Here is a 13,235-nt window from a genome sequence, read left to right as displayed (position 1 = left end):
TTTTTTAGTGGTGGGGTTTATAGGAGGAATCATTTCTAGGAGCAGTTTACATAATGCAAATTTAAGTTTTATTATTTGCGCCTGAATTGTATGCTCTAGAATAATATATTTGATTATTTCTGTTCACCCCACATTCAGTTGTTGCAAAAACAGTAATTCACCATTCTTCATAGAGCATCCTTAAGGAGAAGGGAGCGGAGATGGTAACAGCAACAGGGTTCCAGCAGCTGAACAAATACTATTCCAGCAGATCTTCTACACAAATTTGTTCTTGGTGTGAACTGTGAAGACACTTCTTGGTACCATTTACTTCCCCACTGCACTCACCTTTTAAATATTTTAGATTTGTGGGGACGAAGATTATGCTAAATCTCCCACATATAGCTGACCTAAAGTGCAGTCATTGTGTTCTCACTACAATAATGAAGGCAGCACTAGCAGTAAAAACACTATAGTGAGGCTTCAAATGGGCTGCTTGACTTCATTACAAACCCAATTATTTTAAGTCATATGTGCTTGTTAGATTGGTATTATTTATTAAAATAAACATTAGATTGCTTTTCTTATGAGAGTTGGCGTGTTCTTCTGGTAGAAACTGAAACAGGACTGTGCTCTGACATGTTAAGAACTAGTGCAGGCCTTTTAACATGCATAATAATGTAATACACTAGATCAGAGGTTCTCAAATTCGGTCCTCAGGACCCCACACAGGTCACGTTTTTCAGGTCTCCCAGCAGGTGCACAAGTGTATTCATTACTCACTGACACATTTTAAAAGATCTACAGGTGGAGATAATTATATCACTTTTGATTCTGTGAGGAGACCTGGAAAACATGCACTGTTTGGGGTCCTGAGGACCGAGTTTGAGAACCTGTGCACTAGATCTAACAAATATATTTGAAAAAAAAAGTATAACACCAAGTAAAAACTTACACTTTTTGCTTCTTATTGGGGAGAACCTGACTGGTTGGAGTCTCCCTTTGTGCCAGAACTAACAAATTTGGTGTGTGATTTCAGAGCTACTTCTATTAGATCTACTATTACATAAATCCTTAATGTACCAACATTTATGCAGACTTAACATGCCCAAAAACTAGTTGCATTTTCTGATCAATGGGTGCCACTTCACTAAATACATTAATAAGGAAAATATATATACAGGTTCCACTCTTCTTCAGCTATCACAAATCACTAAACCTAAGATGTGTGCAGATCACAAGTTTACATTCAACTCTTCTCCATAGTAGCCACACTGCATCCTGCAGTCACATTCCCTGACTTGCTGCTGATATATTTTAGTGGGGCCTCTCCCCTCTAGTATGAGGCAATTCTGCCCCCTTCTAAAAAGTGTCTTTAGAAAAGCCAGCAATGCATAGGAATGGATTTTATGGACATGGAACATTAAAAATTGTGTCCCTGGGCTTGACCTTTTTTGCATAGATTTAGGCTTGAACAAGTCCTGTACACCAAATGGGCTGTGGATATAGCTGCATGGTTTCACATAATGGGGGTGCCTTAGTCCTATTGCTCCATATTTGACCGACAAGTCTTATGACTTAGTTCCCAAACTTTGTCTTAACACCCCCCTAGAGTATCAGTATTTTTTTTTTCCATAGGATCCCTACTCAGTTTTATTGAGAAATTCAGAAAAAGTAAATTGGGCTCATCTGTCAATCTTCGGTTCATTTGTGTGGTGGACAGTGTTACACTACCATTTGTCCACATATTATATGAGTGGCAATCAGAAGCTCTGTTTTAACTATCAAATTGACCATGAATAATTTGATGTGTCCTGGACCATCCATTCATGTGTCATGCAACACTGTTTAGGTAAGTGTACTACTGTTAATTTTACCTTTTTAGTAAGCCTCGCAAACAAGTAATCTACACTTTATCTACGCAATGGAGTTCATAAGGCAGGGGTGGCCAGACTAATTCTACTTTTAAAGCTAAAGACCTTTCGTGATCTACCAAGCCCGAAAAGGGGGCATGGCATGCAAATAGAGGGCATGACCTCGCAGCAAGGGGCAGGCAGGCTGTCCTGCCGAAATCATGGTAGTGTCCCTTATTCACGGTACAGCACACAGTAGTGCCCCCCTGTAGAAGTGCCCATTATTCTACCTTACCATTAAATCTTATGCATGGCAGACAAATTGATACATACACCAATGCATTTGCTCATTACTATAATATATAGTAAAACTACAACATATAATCGAATGGGCAGAGCTGTTTCTTCTGCAGTAATGGACAAAAATTCAGTAAGCATCCAATGTACAAAGCATTTCTGTTGCATGTCAATTATTTCTGACAAGCTTTCAAATATAAAAACAAAATTTCAAACAGGGATGGGTACATACCAACTATTTGACAAATCACTATGGCAATTATAAGGACACAGGAAGGAATCTGGACATTTCAGAAACCTTAATAAAACTTTCCTTAAACAGGCCAGGAATAAACCCAGTGAACTATTCTATAGCCATCAAAAACCCAAACACCTCACCAGGTGCTGTTCTAGTCCCTTTCATGTTAATCCCTGTAATTAGTGCAACACTGTCTACCCAATGGGAAAAAATATTGATTCATAAGATACTATATGCAGCTACAATTTTTTTTTTTTTATTAAATAAATGAGAAGGTACATTTTTGAAGTGTTTATTGCAGAATGATGTACATAAACTGATTAACGGTAAGACTTCTGGTAGCGAGCACGTGCTCCAGGTCCACCGAACTTCTTGGACTCGCAACGACGAGGATCTGCAACAAGGAGAGTCCTGTCATACTGAATAAGAATGTCTTTAATTTCCTTTTTGGAGGCTTCATCAACATCTGCAAAAATAAATATGCTTTGAACAAAGAGCGTATTATACATAAATTGCTTTCCCTATAGCATTTTGTTGTATTTTATAGAGTTCCATCTGCCCTGTATAGGTCATTACACTTGTATAGTGATATATTCTATGGATTCCCCATTTCCAGTGACATGCAAGCTGCCCACTTATCACTAAACATAAAGGCAGGGCAATATATAATGTCCGACAAATTAGAAGCAGTGTTAAGTCACTGAAAAGTTTAAAATTAATGGATCTCACTCTTAACCCCCAAATAGAGAATTCCCCATCCAAAATCAATGTACACTGATAATCTATACAGCATTTAAACACTTACACTTTTGGTAGTAAGCCACAAGTGACTTGGAAATAGCCTGGCGGATGGCTGTGAATAGAGAAGCGTATTATTTTTACAAAGTGCATTAGAAGCTTCATCAGAAATATACAAAATAGCAACACTAATTACATTAAAGTTACAATTACTCTGAAGAGTCAAAAAAACAAATTCTATTCTCTCAAACTGAATTCTTAAATATTTTACATGAAACTATGGCATATGTACATACTACATTTCACACTTGCTAAAACTGAGTAATATTGCTCTGACACTCAAACATGCATCATCACTTAAAATTGTAGTAGAACATGGGTGTGAGCGAGAGGACCAGTGGTCACTCACTTTTCCCATTAGTGCTCCTGCTCACACCGCCTCAGAAGCTTCAGAACTGAGACTAATAGGGCCTTATGTGGCTTTCATGAACTATTAAAGCAAACTCTGTTCTACATATATTAAAATCATTCTTACCATAGACTTGTGCAACATGACCACCACCCTTCACACGGACTCTGATGTCAACACCAGCAAATCGTTCCTTGCCCAAAAGAAGAACAGGCTCAAGTAGCTAACAGGATGAAGAATATATTTTTTAGTATCCAAAACATAGAGACTACCAGCAAGGTAACAGTAAGCACTTATCTTCAAGGTGCACCAGTACACTTACATTTTCTTTATATTGCCCTAAAAACATTGCTTTATTGTATCATGGCATTGTGCAAATCCTAGGGGGAATGATTAAATCAATAACTAGTCTGCAAGTTACACAAAAGGAGACATTTTAACCAAAAAAACAAAACAAACATTTTACAAAAAAAAAGGATCCTATTTAATAAGCTGTAAGCACTGTAACATAACTGTTTGCCTAGTGGTGCCAGGTGTAGGGGGAAGCATACAATGTTTTATGTTCTCAGTACAAGCTATGAACCCTTTTGCCTATTTTTGTTGTCCTAATAAAGCCCCAATAATTCCCAACCTCCATCCAGCACTAGGCTATTGTAAGACCAACATAACCAAACAATATAGACAGCAGGCCCTAAGACTAGATAATGATTTGGGGAAAAACTTGCTGTAAGCAACCATCTGCACTCAAACAGAGTAACACATAAAAGTAGTCAACTTGTTGGTTTAATTTCTAGACAAATTCTCTAAATAAATCTAAGTAAGGGTGGGTATCCACTAGACGATTCGCTCCAAGAGCGATCTCGTTTAGTGTGTCTCTAGCAGTGATCTGCTCAATGTCGTTAACATTGAGCGCACACACTTAACGATATCATTAACTATATCATTCAGTGCTGGCACCCTCCCCTCAGCCCCGAACCTGCACAGCCTGACGATACCGTGAGGTTGGACAGCGGGTTCAGGCGATGAGCGCAGTCGACGACCAGCGGGAGCGTGCATCACAGGTCTTTGACGGCATATCCACTGGACGATATTGCAGATGAACGCTAACGATATCGTTCAAAACGTCCAATATATTGTCTAGTGGATACGCAGCATAAAACATTAAGGGGCATTTTTATCACATCCTATATTTTTAATGCAGTTGTGATGTTACACAATTATAAATGCAAAAATTTATATTTTCACTTGCACTTATCCTTTAGGTGCAGAGACAGGACTTTGCCATTAGCTACCAAAAATAGGATAACTGTATCACTGTTTCTGGGTTTGGACCAGTCAGGATGATCATGTATGAGTATAAGGTGGCTGGGAGAAAGCCAAATGTTTCCTCTCCAAAAAAAAAGGTGCGAGACAGTAGCCCAAGGCTACTATGGACTAAAGCCATCTGAAGATCATGTTAACAGGTACAAGCTCTGACATGCAAAGTAAAAAAAAAAATCACAATTTAACAGCCCCTATAGAAACCTATGAGGGCTGCTTATGCAATTAAAAAAAGGGGGACTGCATCGGTACCACCTACATAGATTCTGGTGGTGCTTAATATATGTTGGTACCCGCCAGGGGAAAAAAAAAAAAGCACCTAAATAACCTGGAGACTAAGGGCACACTGCACACTAGCTTATTAAATGCATCTTGTAACACTAGTTAAACATATGTAAACTGACCTCACTAGAAACAGTTGCTTCTAGTGTAACAATACAAGTTTGTGGATAAGTGTATCCACAAACTCGATGCACAGTATCCAGACAGGGTGCTTAAGCCCAACCCCCCCCCCCCACCACCACCCCCACCGTAATACCTAAACCTAACACACACACACACACACACAGCCCGTGGCTAACACCTAACCTGACACCGCTATACTTGCGTTCGGGATGCAGAGTGATAGGTTTCTGGAGTCTATCTGAACTGGCGTCTGTATTTAGGCGACTATGTTTAGTCCCAGGTCGGGATTCTGACACCGGGACTTCAACAGCAGACATCATAAATTACACCCCTACCAATACAATACTGGTGTAATTTGTTTCATTGAAATTGAAGATGGAACAATTATGCAACATGCTTTCACATATGTACAGGAAATAAAACCTTACTTTGTACTGAAGAGTTGCAGGTTCAATGATCTCCAGGGGCCTTCCATTTACTTTAATGAGCCCATTGCCTCTTTTGCAGTGGGCAACAGCAGTCGCCGTTTTCTGAAAGGGAGATCCATATAGTGTAAAACAAAACATGATATGACACATTGTAATCGTGCAGTCGTTTGTCTGAAGATGTGCCTTCACTGAATGAGCAGTCGTTCAGTGAAGGCACATCAATCATCTGCAAACATGTTGAACCTGACAATATCATCAGGTTGTACAACACATTTGTACGATGATAGATGTCTAAACGACCATCGGGAGTGCGCATCGCTGGTTGTTTTAGACATATTTTAAACAAACTGCAAACGATTTTCAAACGATATCGTTATATCGCTCAATCTAATAGTCTAGTGGATGTGTGCCTTATCAGTGTGCACCACTGCACTGGATGCATCACAAATTGAAATATAGGAGAAAGGCCTTAATAAAATAAGGTGTGTGTAATGCAGAGGTAAACTGTAAACAATACAACTCTAGGGAAATTTGTTTCATGTTTATGACCTAGGATGTAAAAATATTTTAAGCAATATGGAGTAAGGAATCATTACAGTAAAGCTGGGCATACATTGTCAGATAAAATGTCTATCAGGCCGAAAGATGATATGACCATACACAGATATTTCACAGTGTATGTATGGCCATGACATCTGCTTTCCTCCCCAAGGGAAGAAACATTTCCCCTCCCCTTCATCACCTGTGAAGGAACAGGATAGTGGTCAGTCGTGGAAGCGAATACACTGCCAGATGTAGCCAAACCAGTGATCGGATCAGTCGGGCATATTGGAAGATTTTTCATGCCCGACTGATCAAAGCTGATTGGACGCAGCAATACACTATGCAATTATCGTCTCGATTTGCCAATAATTGCATAATGTATGCCTGGCATAAGATAGGTGCCCATGATGAAAAGTACCAACAAAGGCAAAAACTGACACAACTTGTCCTCTAAACACTTCTGCTACAACAGTGGTCTCAACCTGTGGTGGGGTTGGTTGGGACATCCAGGTGCTAATTAGACACAGGGATCTAGTGCCGTACATCTAATGGTGAATACACGGTCAGATCTGTCAGATGAACGATTTTTACCAACGATTTGAACAATTTAACAATTTCAGTATTAAAATGAATGAAATCGTCAAAATCTGACAGCAAACACAGACGATGTCAGATATCGTTATCTGACATGCAGGAACGTGCATCGTTCATCGTTGCAGGCCCAGGTCTGATTTTCTTTCAGATATGATCAGTTTTTAAAAACGTTATGGTTCAGATCTGACAAAATCTAACTGTGTGTATGCACCATTAGGACCAGGTTAACAAAATTTTAAAAAGCCTACCCTGAGAAACAAAAAAAAAAAAAAAAAAAAAAAGGGGTATGTGGTCTAATTTTATGGGTTTTCAGTTGTTCATGAATTGAGATTTATCTATATACAATTCATTCAATAGTGTAATTTTGTTTTAAAGAAATCTTGTTTATAGCACAACTACTGCTTTCATATATAGCAGTGCCTAAACATTATATAACAGCAACTATATTACTAAGTTACTACTTTGCATATATTGGGGGTACAAATAACTAATTAGGCTGCCAGGTGCAGAACAATTGAGAACAACTGTGTCAGAGCTTTGTACACATCTTATTTACTAATATATGCAGTACATTATATACAAAGAAGACAATGAAGAGGTCCAACACTAAAGATGGGTACACTACAAGATATATCATACAATGGGTGGTATTCAATTATTGCTCCTGTCAGGCACGACCAGCGCACCATTTCAGCCCCCAGGGGGGCTGCGATCTAAAATAGGCAAAAAGTTACCTGTTTGGGTGCCCAAACAGCACTTTTCACATTGCGCCCAGCACTTGTCAGAGGTAGCCGTTTTACACAGCTAAGCACGACCACTATGGGCACAATCAGCAACAATTGAATAGCACCCGCAATCTCCCATCACTTTAGACGGGAGTTCCCGACCGCAAAGACAATTGAATATGCCCATAGTATTATATATCGTTCCACCATGGATCTTAACATAGAATACACACCATATAGTATACACAGCCGAATAGTCATTCATCATATTCTATATGCTTTTCTGCACAACAGATGGGACAATGCAAAGAACACAGGGCAATTACATGCAGAATGTAACAATGCATCGTGCCATCATACACCGGAGCGTGCAGTTTGTATGGCGCACGCAATGTATCACCACATCACATTGTTGCACAGCTTTATAACCTTATGTGGAGGGGTACTGGCAGATGACTTCACTATTAGGCCCATTATATGTCACTAGCAGACTGGAGACATGCGTTTTGATACCATGCTAACTGTTCAATAGGATGAGATTAAGGTGAAGTTTCAAAATGCCATGATAGGGACACTGTTACAGAGGCCTGTGCCGGGTACATGTGATTGTAGACAAACCACCGGCACAATGCCGGAACAGAGCGGCCGCAGATAAGGACAGTAGGCAGATAATAGTGTAAGATACCCGGGGACATCAGGCTGCAGCCCCGGACACGAGGCAGCCACACAGAGCGCAGCCATCACTCTCACCTTACGCCCAAAAACCTGTACGGACTGCAGGGGTCCCTTGGTTGGCATGTTTCTGTGGGGAGAGAGAGACAGGTTACCGGGGGTGAGGACACAACACACAGGGGTCAGAATACAGGTTGGGGCCCAAGAGCCTCATATTCTCACCTCTCCGTCATGAGTAGCAGCGAGAAAAGGAAGTGCGGGTTCTCCACGGCCACTCATCAGGGGCTAGCGCGCCGTGCGTGCTCTGACGTATTGTGTACGGGAAGGGAAAGAAGGAGGTGTTGGCATGCGCCTGCTTAGGCCATCTTGCTCGTGGGAAAATACCTTTTCGTCAAGTTTGTTTAATATTATTATTGATTCGTTTGAGTAACAGACCTTTTGCTATAAATAACTATATACATGTCTCACTGTAATATGTTATAGTTTATGATATTTCTTCTTGTCCAGGCCAGTTTATTACATTTACAGTGTGTACATTTCTTAGTTTGTCATACAATTTTAAATGGTTCTTCTCTTAAATTTAGAGATTTTTATTCTTTATCATATTGAAATACAGTGTATATATATATATTTGGTCATTCTGTTTATTTTTAGCATTTACATAGTCAGGGTCGGCGCTAGGCTGCGCTGCGCTCAGCGCCGTCCTGTGTTGCCGCCCCTTCCCTCCTCCGCTCCCTCCCCCTGAGCTTAAATATGTACTATAGCGCTGTGAGGGAGGTGGGAGTTTCCTGCGCCCTCCGGAAACAGTAGCGCTCTGGGTGACAGACCGGCTTGCCTGTGCCTGGAGCCGCTACTGTACATAGTTATTGTTTTGTCCAAAAAAGTAACCAACTAGCTCTGCCAAAATCATAGAAAGTTATAAAATTGTATTATTATTATTATTATTATTATTATTATTATTGCAGTTACAAGCTAAGAACTAGAATTCAAGTTTTATATTAACATTACATAAGTAATTGGAGAAGTGTGATCAAGGAGGAGATGTATCAAAGATCGCAAAATAATTGTGAACTTTCCCAACTATCTTCATGGCTAATCGCAATTGCACCAAAAATTACAACGCCCCGATGTATCAGTAGTAACTCATCTAATATCAAGGTGCCCTAAGTATTTACTTGTGAGTTTCTGACCTAGCAGATATAATTTGCAAGTGTGGCTTTCGAAATGCGCATGGGCAAACGACCACTATTGCAGAGGGATCTGAATGATTCCTCTCTATGAAAACATACAATATTGTAGCGTAGCTACAATGGCTAATGCCAACAAAATATGGTGTTAGCTACTGGGACTCAAGCTCTGAAAAGGTAAGCTATTCAGAGCTCGGTTCCCCCAGATCGCAGTCCCCATAGAAACATATGGGAACTCCTCTGCCAAAGAAGATTGATAGTCCCAATACTTGCTGTAGATCCTTGTCCTTACTGGGTATCCTTAACTGATGCAGAAGTTTTCTGAATAGTTATCGTAACTCTGTTTTGATACATCTTCCACAGAGTAGACTATGGAGACAACTCAAAATTAATTTGCACTACCTGATCATAAACCAAGATATTTTATGCATTACAGCACATTGGGGGTGTTGGACGCATGTGCTTTTCCATACGTACAAGGCATTTTACATATGCTAATGCAAAAATCTGCCAAAGTGAGCAGAAAATCTGTGTGACTGAAAGTGGAAGCCTATCCCACCCAATGGGTATCCCGTCATCATTAGGATTTGCACCAGCCTCATGCTAGGTGCAAAACATCTGTAAGAAGTAGACGTCCTATTTCTGACCAAACACTATGATAACGCATGGAAACTGGATTACCTGCCCACGGCACTCCCACAATATGTGTCTGTCCCATGCGATCACATGGTCGCCACCCAGTTAACGCCCATTTCATGGAAACTGTGGTCCGTCAACAGACATATCAATCCATTCGCAGTAGCAAACTCTGCCAGTTAGTGCAAGTCTTATCTGGCGCACACGTACTCGACAGTTTCTCTCTTTTGCTCATGCGCATTATGCTGAAATTCAGGAGAAACGTCCTCTTTCTCACATGCGTCCTACACAGAATTCCTCCCCCCTGTTGTATCCAGACTACAAGACTGCCCCTATCAGATTAAAAACCTTATATTTGTAAATTAATTAATTTTAAAATTGATGTAAGTTCTAAATACTAAAGACATGAAGCATAAAGTATCAGAACTATAAATCAGAAAGGGGGTTTTCTACAAGCTATTTAAGCTTTATTAAAGCCCTTCAATAATTATATGTCAAACAGTAAAATGGTTTAAAAGTAATTATTTCTCATATCAAAGTCTGTTTTCTACTGGTGAAAGTTTATTGTAATAGTAATATCCAAAGTAACAAACCCTAAACCTACATTTGAATGCAATAAACTTCATAAGAATTACAACTTGCAATTGCAAGATCTTTTATAAATTTAATTTGTTAATCACAATATACAAGTCACAACAAAGGGCCTGATTTAGAGGTGCATGCTAAGCCAAAGTTTCTATGCGGTCAATATGCCGACAGTCGGGATGCCGACGCTTAGAATCACGGCGCCGGCATCCCGACAGTAAGTACTGGGGTGGAATATGAGTTGCACTGGGCATGCGTCAAGTTAGATTACCGATGGCGGTCGCAGTGATGATTTGGGCGCAGTGTGTTTGACAGTTAGGGAGCGTTTGGGGGAGATAAAGGGGTGGGTGGTTCAACCGTATCGGTGGTGTACGTGCCTGCGACTGTGAATTTAAATGCACTGGGTAAGGTTCCGGTGGCTTTCGACGTACATTATGAGTGATCATAGGGATGCTAAGATCGATGTTGTGATTGATGGTGCTTCTTTGTACACAAGCGGGTGATTTGAGACACCGCTACTGGGTGTCTCAATACAAATCACAGAAGCTGCAACATTTGGATATTTTCGCATATCAACTGCGTATGGTTTTGCAGTCGCAACGGGATTTGCAAGCATCCCTGATTCAGGTCCAAACAAACTAACTGCTACTTGCTTCGCCAATTAACCAATTAAACCCAATCAACAAAGTTATCTCAAGCAACTTATAGATGTATGGAAGCAACCCGCTCTGACAAAGCCCATTGGGTAAAACGTTTAGGAAGTCTGCTGTTTGCAACTCAGAAGCATATAGGTAACGGAGAAGTTACAGATCGGCTCAGTAATGTGTCCTATAATTGACACTCCAGTTGACTAAGGGCTGGATTTAGAGTTGTACGCCATGCCGATATTTTCCCAGTTGGCTGATGTTATTACAGTGCAGGCGTCTAAGTCGTACGGCGCATGCATCCAGATGCCTCTGCGATGTCGCTTGCAGAGAGGATTTGTACACCGAAGCTGCAACTTTTTATGCAACCACTTGTATTTGCAAAGCTCCCGGGGGGGGGGGGGGGGGCTTCTCGATACATATCGTGGCAGTTGCAACATTTGCATATTATCTCAGTATCTGCATAAGAGGGGCAGTTGCGACAAGATTAGCGCACAACTATACATCAGGCCCTAAGAAGACATACAGTATGCTAAGGACTCCTCCAGGAATCAGTCCAAGTCTATGTTGGGAATTGTATCAATACACCACAAGGCAAAGAAGGTGATTACTCACAACACTAACAGTGAGGTACATCAGTGCTAAAAACAGTGTCCTTTACTTGAAAAAGCAGTTCACTGGCATTCTGTTATTCATCTAAATTTACTGAATGGTAGGAGAACTTGGCATCGAAAGCTATAATTCCAGCTTAATATAGACTTTGGGCCTGATTCATAACGGATAGCTATTGCGATGGCAGCTGCGATTATGCATGCAGTTCAGCTGCGAAAATAAACTAATGTTTGCAAGTGCCCAGCCAGCATAGAGACGCCCCCTGCTGTCTTCTCACATCCGTAAGGTAACATCGGACCGTCATGCAGAACTACAGCAGGTCAGACCTGTCTCGAAAATTGCAAGTTTCGTCGCACGCAATGAGTACTAATGTTGCGTTTGCCGTTGCACTGGCTAATTTATACACTCTCAGGTATACCTGCGTTTCTCCGACCACTCCCCCAAACACTGATGTCCTGTCACTCACTCTGCGATGGCTTTCTATCTGCCTGTGTGATCGCAGTACAATCGAAATACTAACCTGCGCGGATGCACTGCGGTGCAGTACGCACCATCTGCCGATTTGCGTATGCTGTTGCAATTGCGATCCGTTATGAATCAGGCCCAGTGTCCTTTACTTGAAAAAGCAGTTCACTGGCATTCATGTGAATTTACTGGATGGTAGGAGAACTTGGCATCAAAAGCTATTCTAGCTTAATATGGACTTTGGCAATACAAAAGCCTGAATTATTTCTATAACTAATTGTTAACTGTTTTGTTGTATGATTTGTGATATTTATACCAATGTATTATCTCCTAATAAATTGCTTGATTGATATGAATATACAAAAAAGAAGGACAGAACAATATTACTGTTTGGGACACACTCTCAGTAATGGGATAAAATATAACTTTTAATAGTCAATTTAGAAAGAGCTATAAGTCTTGCATTAATATAAAACACATGAGCGAAAATACAAAATGTTAATATATAGCAATATCTCAATATTGTAAGCAAACAAATGTAACCACAAGTTACAGTATAGCCTAGATAGGCAACCGTCTTACAAGTATAGTTACTTTCTAGGGTTATACCACTGCAAAGAATAAAAATAACAAAATACAGAGGAGGGAACAAGGGGGGATTTTCCCCCTAAGAAAATGTGGTGTGATGAGTGTAAAAGCGAACATATAAGTAAAATGAAGTGATGAATAAAGGGTAACATACAAATTAAAATCTATAACTGAAACTATCCATATTTATAGTCACTTTGGGTCATTATAAACTGAGACGTCTCTCAGTAATATAATAAGAAAGATAGGAGTTCTTGAATAGAACCCCTATTAATAATGTCACTTATAGATTAGTAGAAATGATAGAGCTTGTGTGC

At 40.2% G+C, this 13,235-nt stretch overlaps 1 protein-coding gene across 1 annotated transcript; it reads right to left on the bottom strand.

The window, feature by feature from the left end:
- Positions 1-2,645: 2,645 nt before the first annotated feature.
- On the bottom strand, positions 2,646-8,479 carry RPS16 (ribosomal protein S16). The gene is made up of 6 exons (XM_088454373.1): positions 8,424-8,479; positions 8,280-8,331; positions 5,668-5,769; positions 3,641-3,737; positions 3,173-3,220; positions 2,646-2,833 (listed from the first exon to the last, which is right to left on the bottom strand). The coding sequence occupies exons 1-6, from the start codon at positions 8,432-8,434 to the stop codon at positions 2,688-2,690; spliced, it is 456 nt and encodes a 151-aa protein (XP_088310499.1). The 5' UTR covers positions 8,435-8,479; the 3' UTR covers positions 2,646-2,687.
- Positions 8,480-13,235: the final 4,756 nt, after the last annotated feature.

Source organism: Taudactylus pleione, unplaced genomic scaffold, assembly GCF_031769625.1.
Source record: "Taudactylus pleione unplaced genomic scaffold, aTauple2 ptg000040l, whole genome shotgun sequence".
Classification (NCBI taxonomy): Eukaryota; Metazoa; Chordata; class Amphibia; order Anura; family Myobatrachidae; genus Taudactylus; species Taudactylus pleione.
Note: the sequence above shows the minus strand (reverse complement) of the source record. Positions and strands in the feature narration are given on the sequence as shown.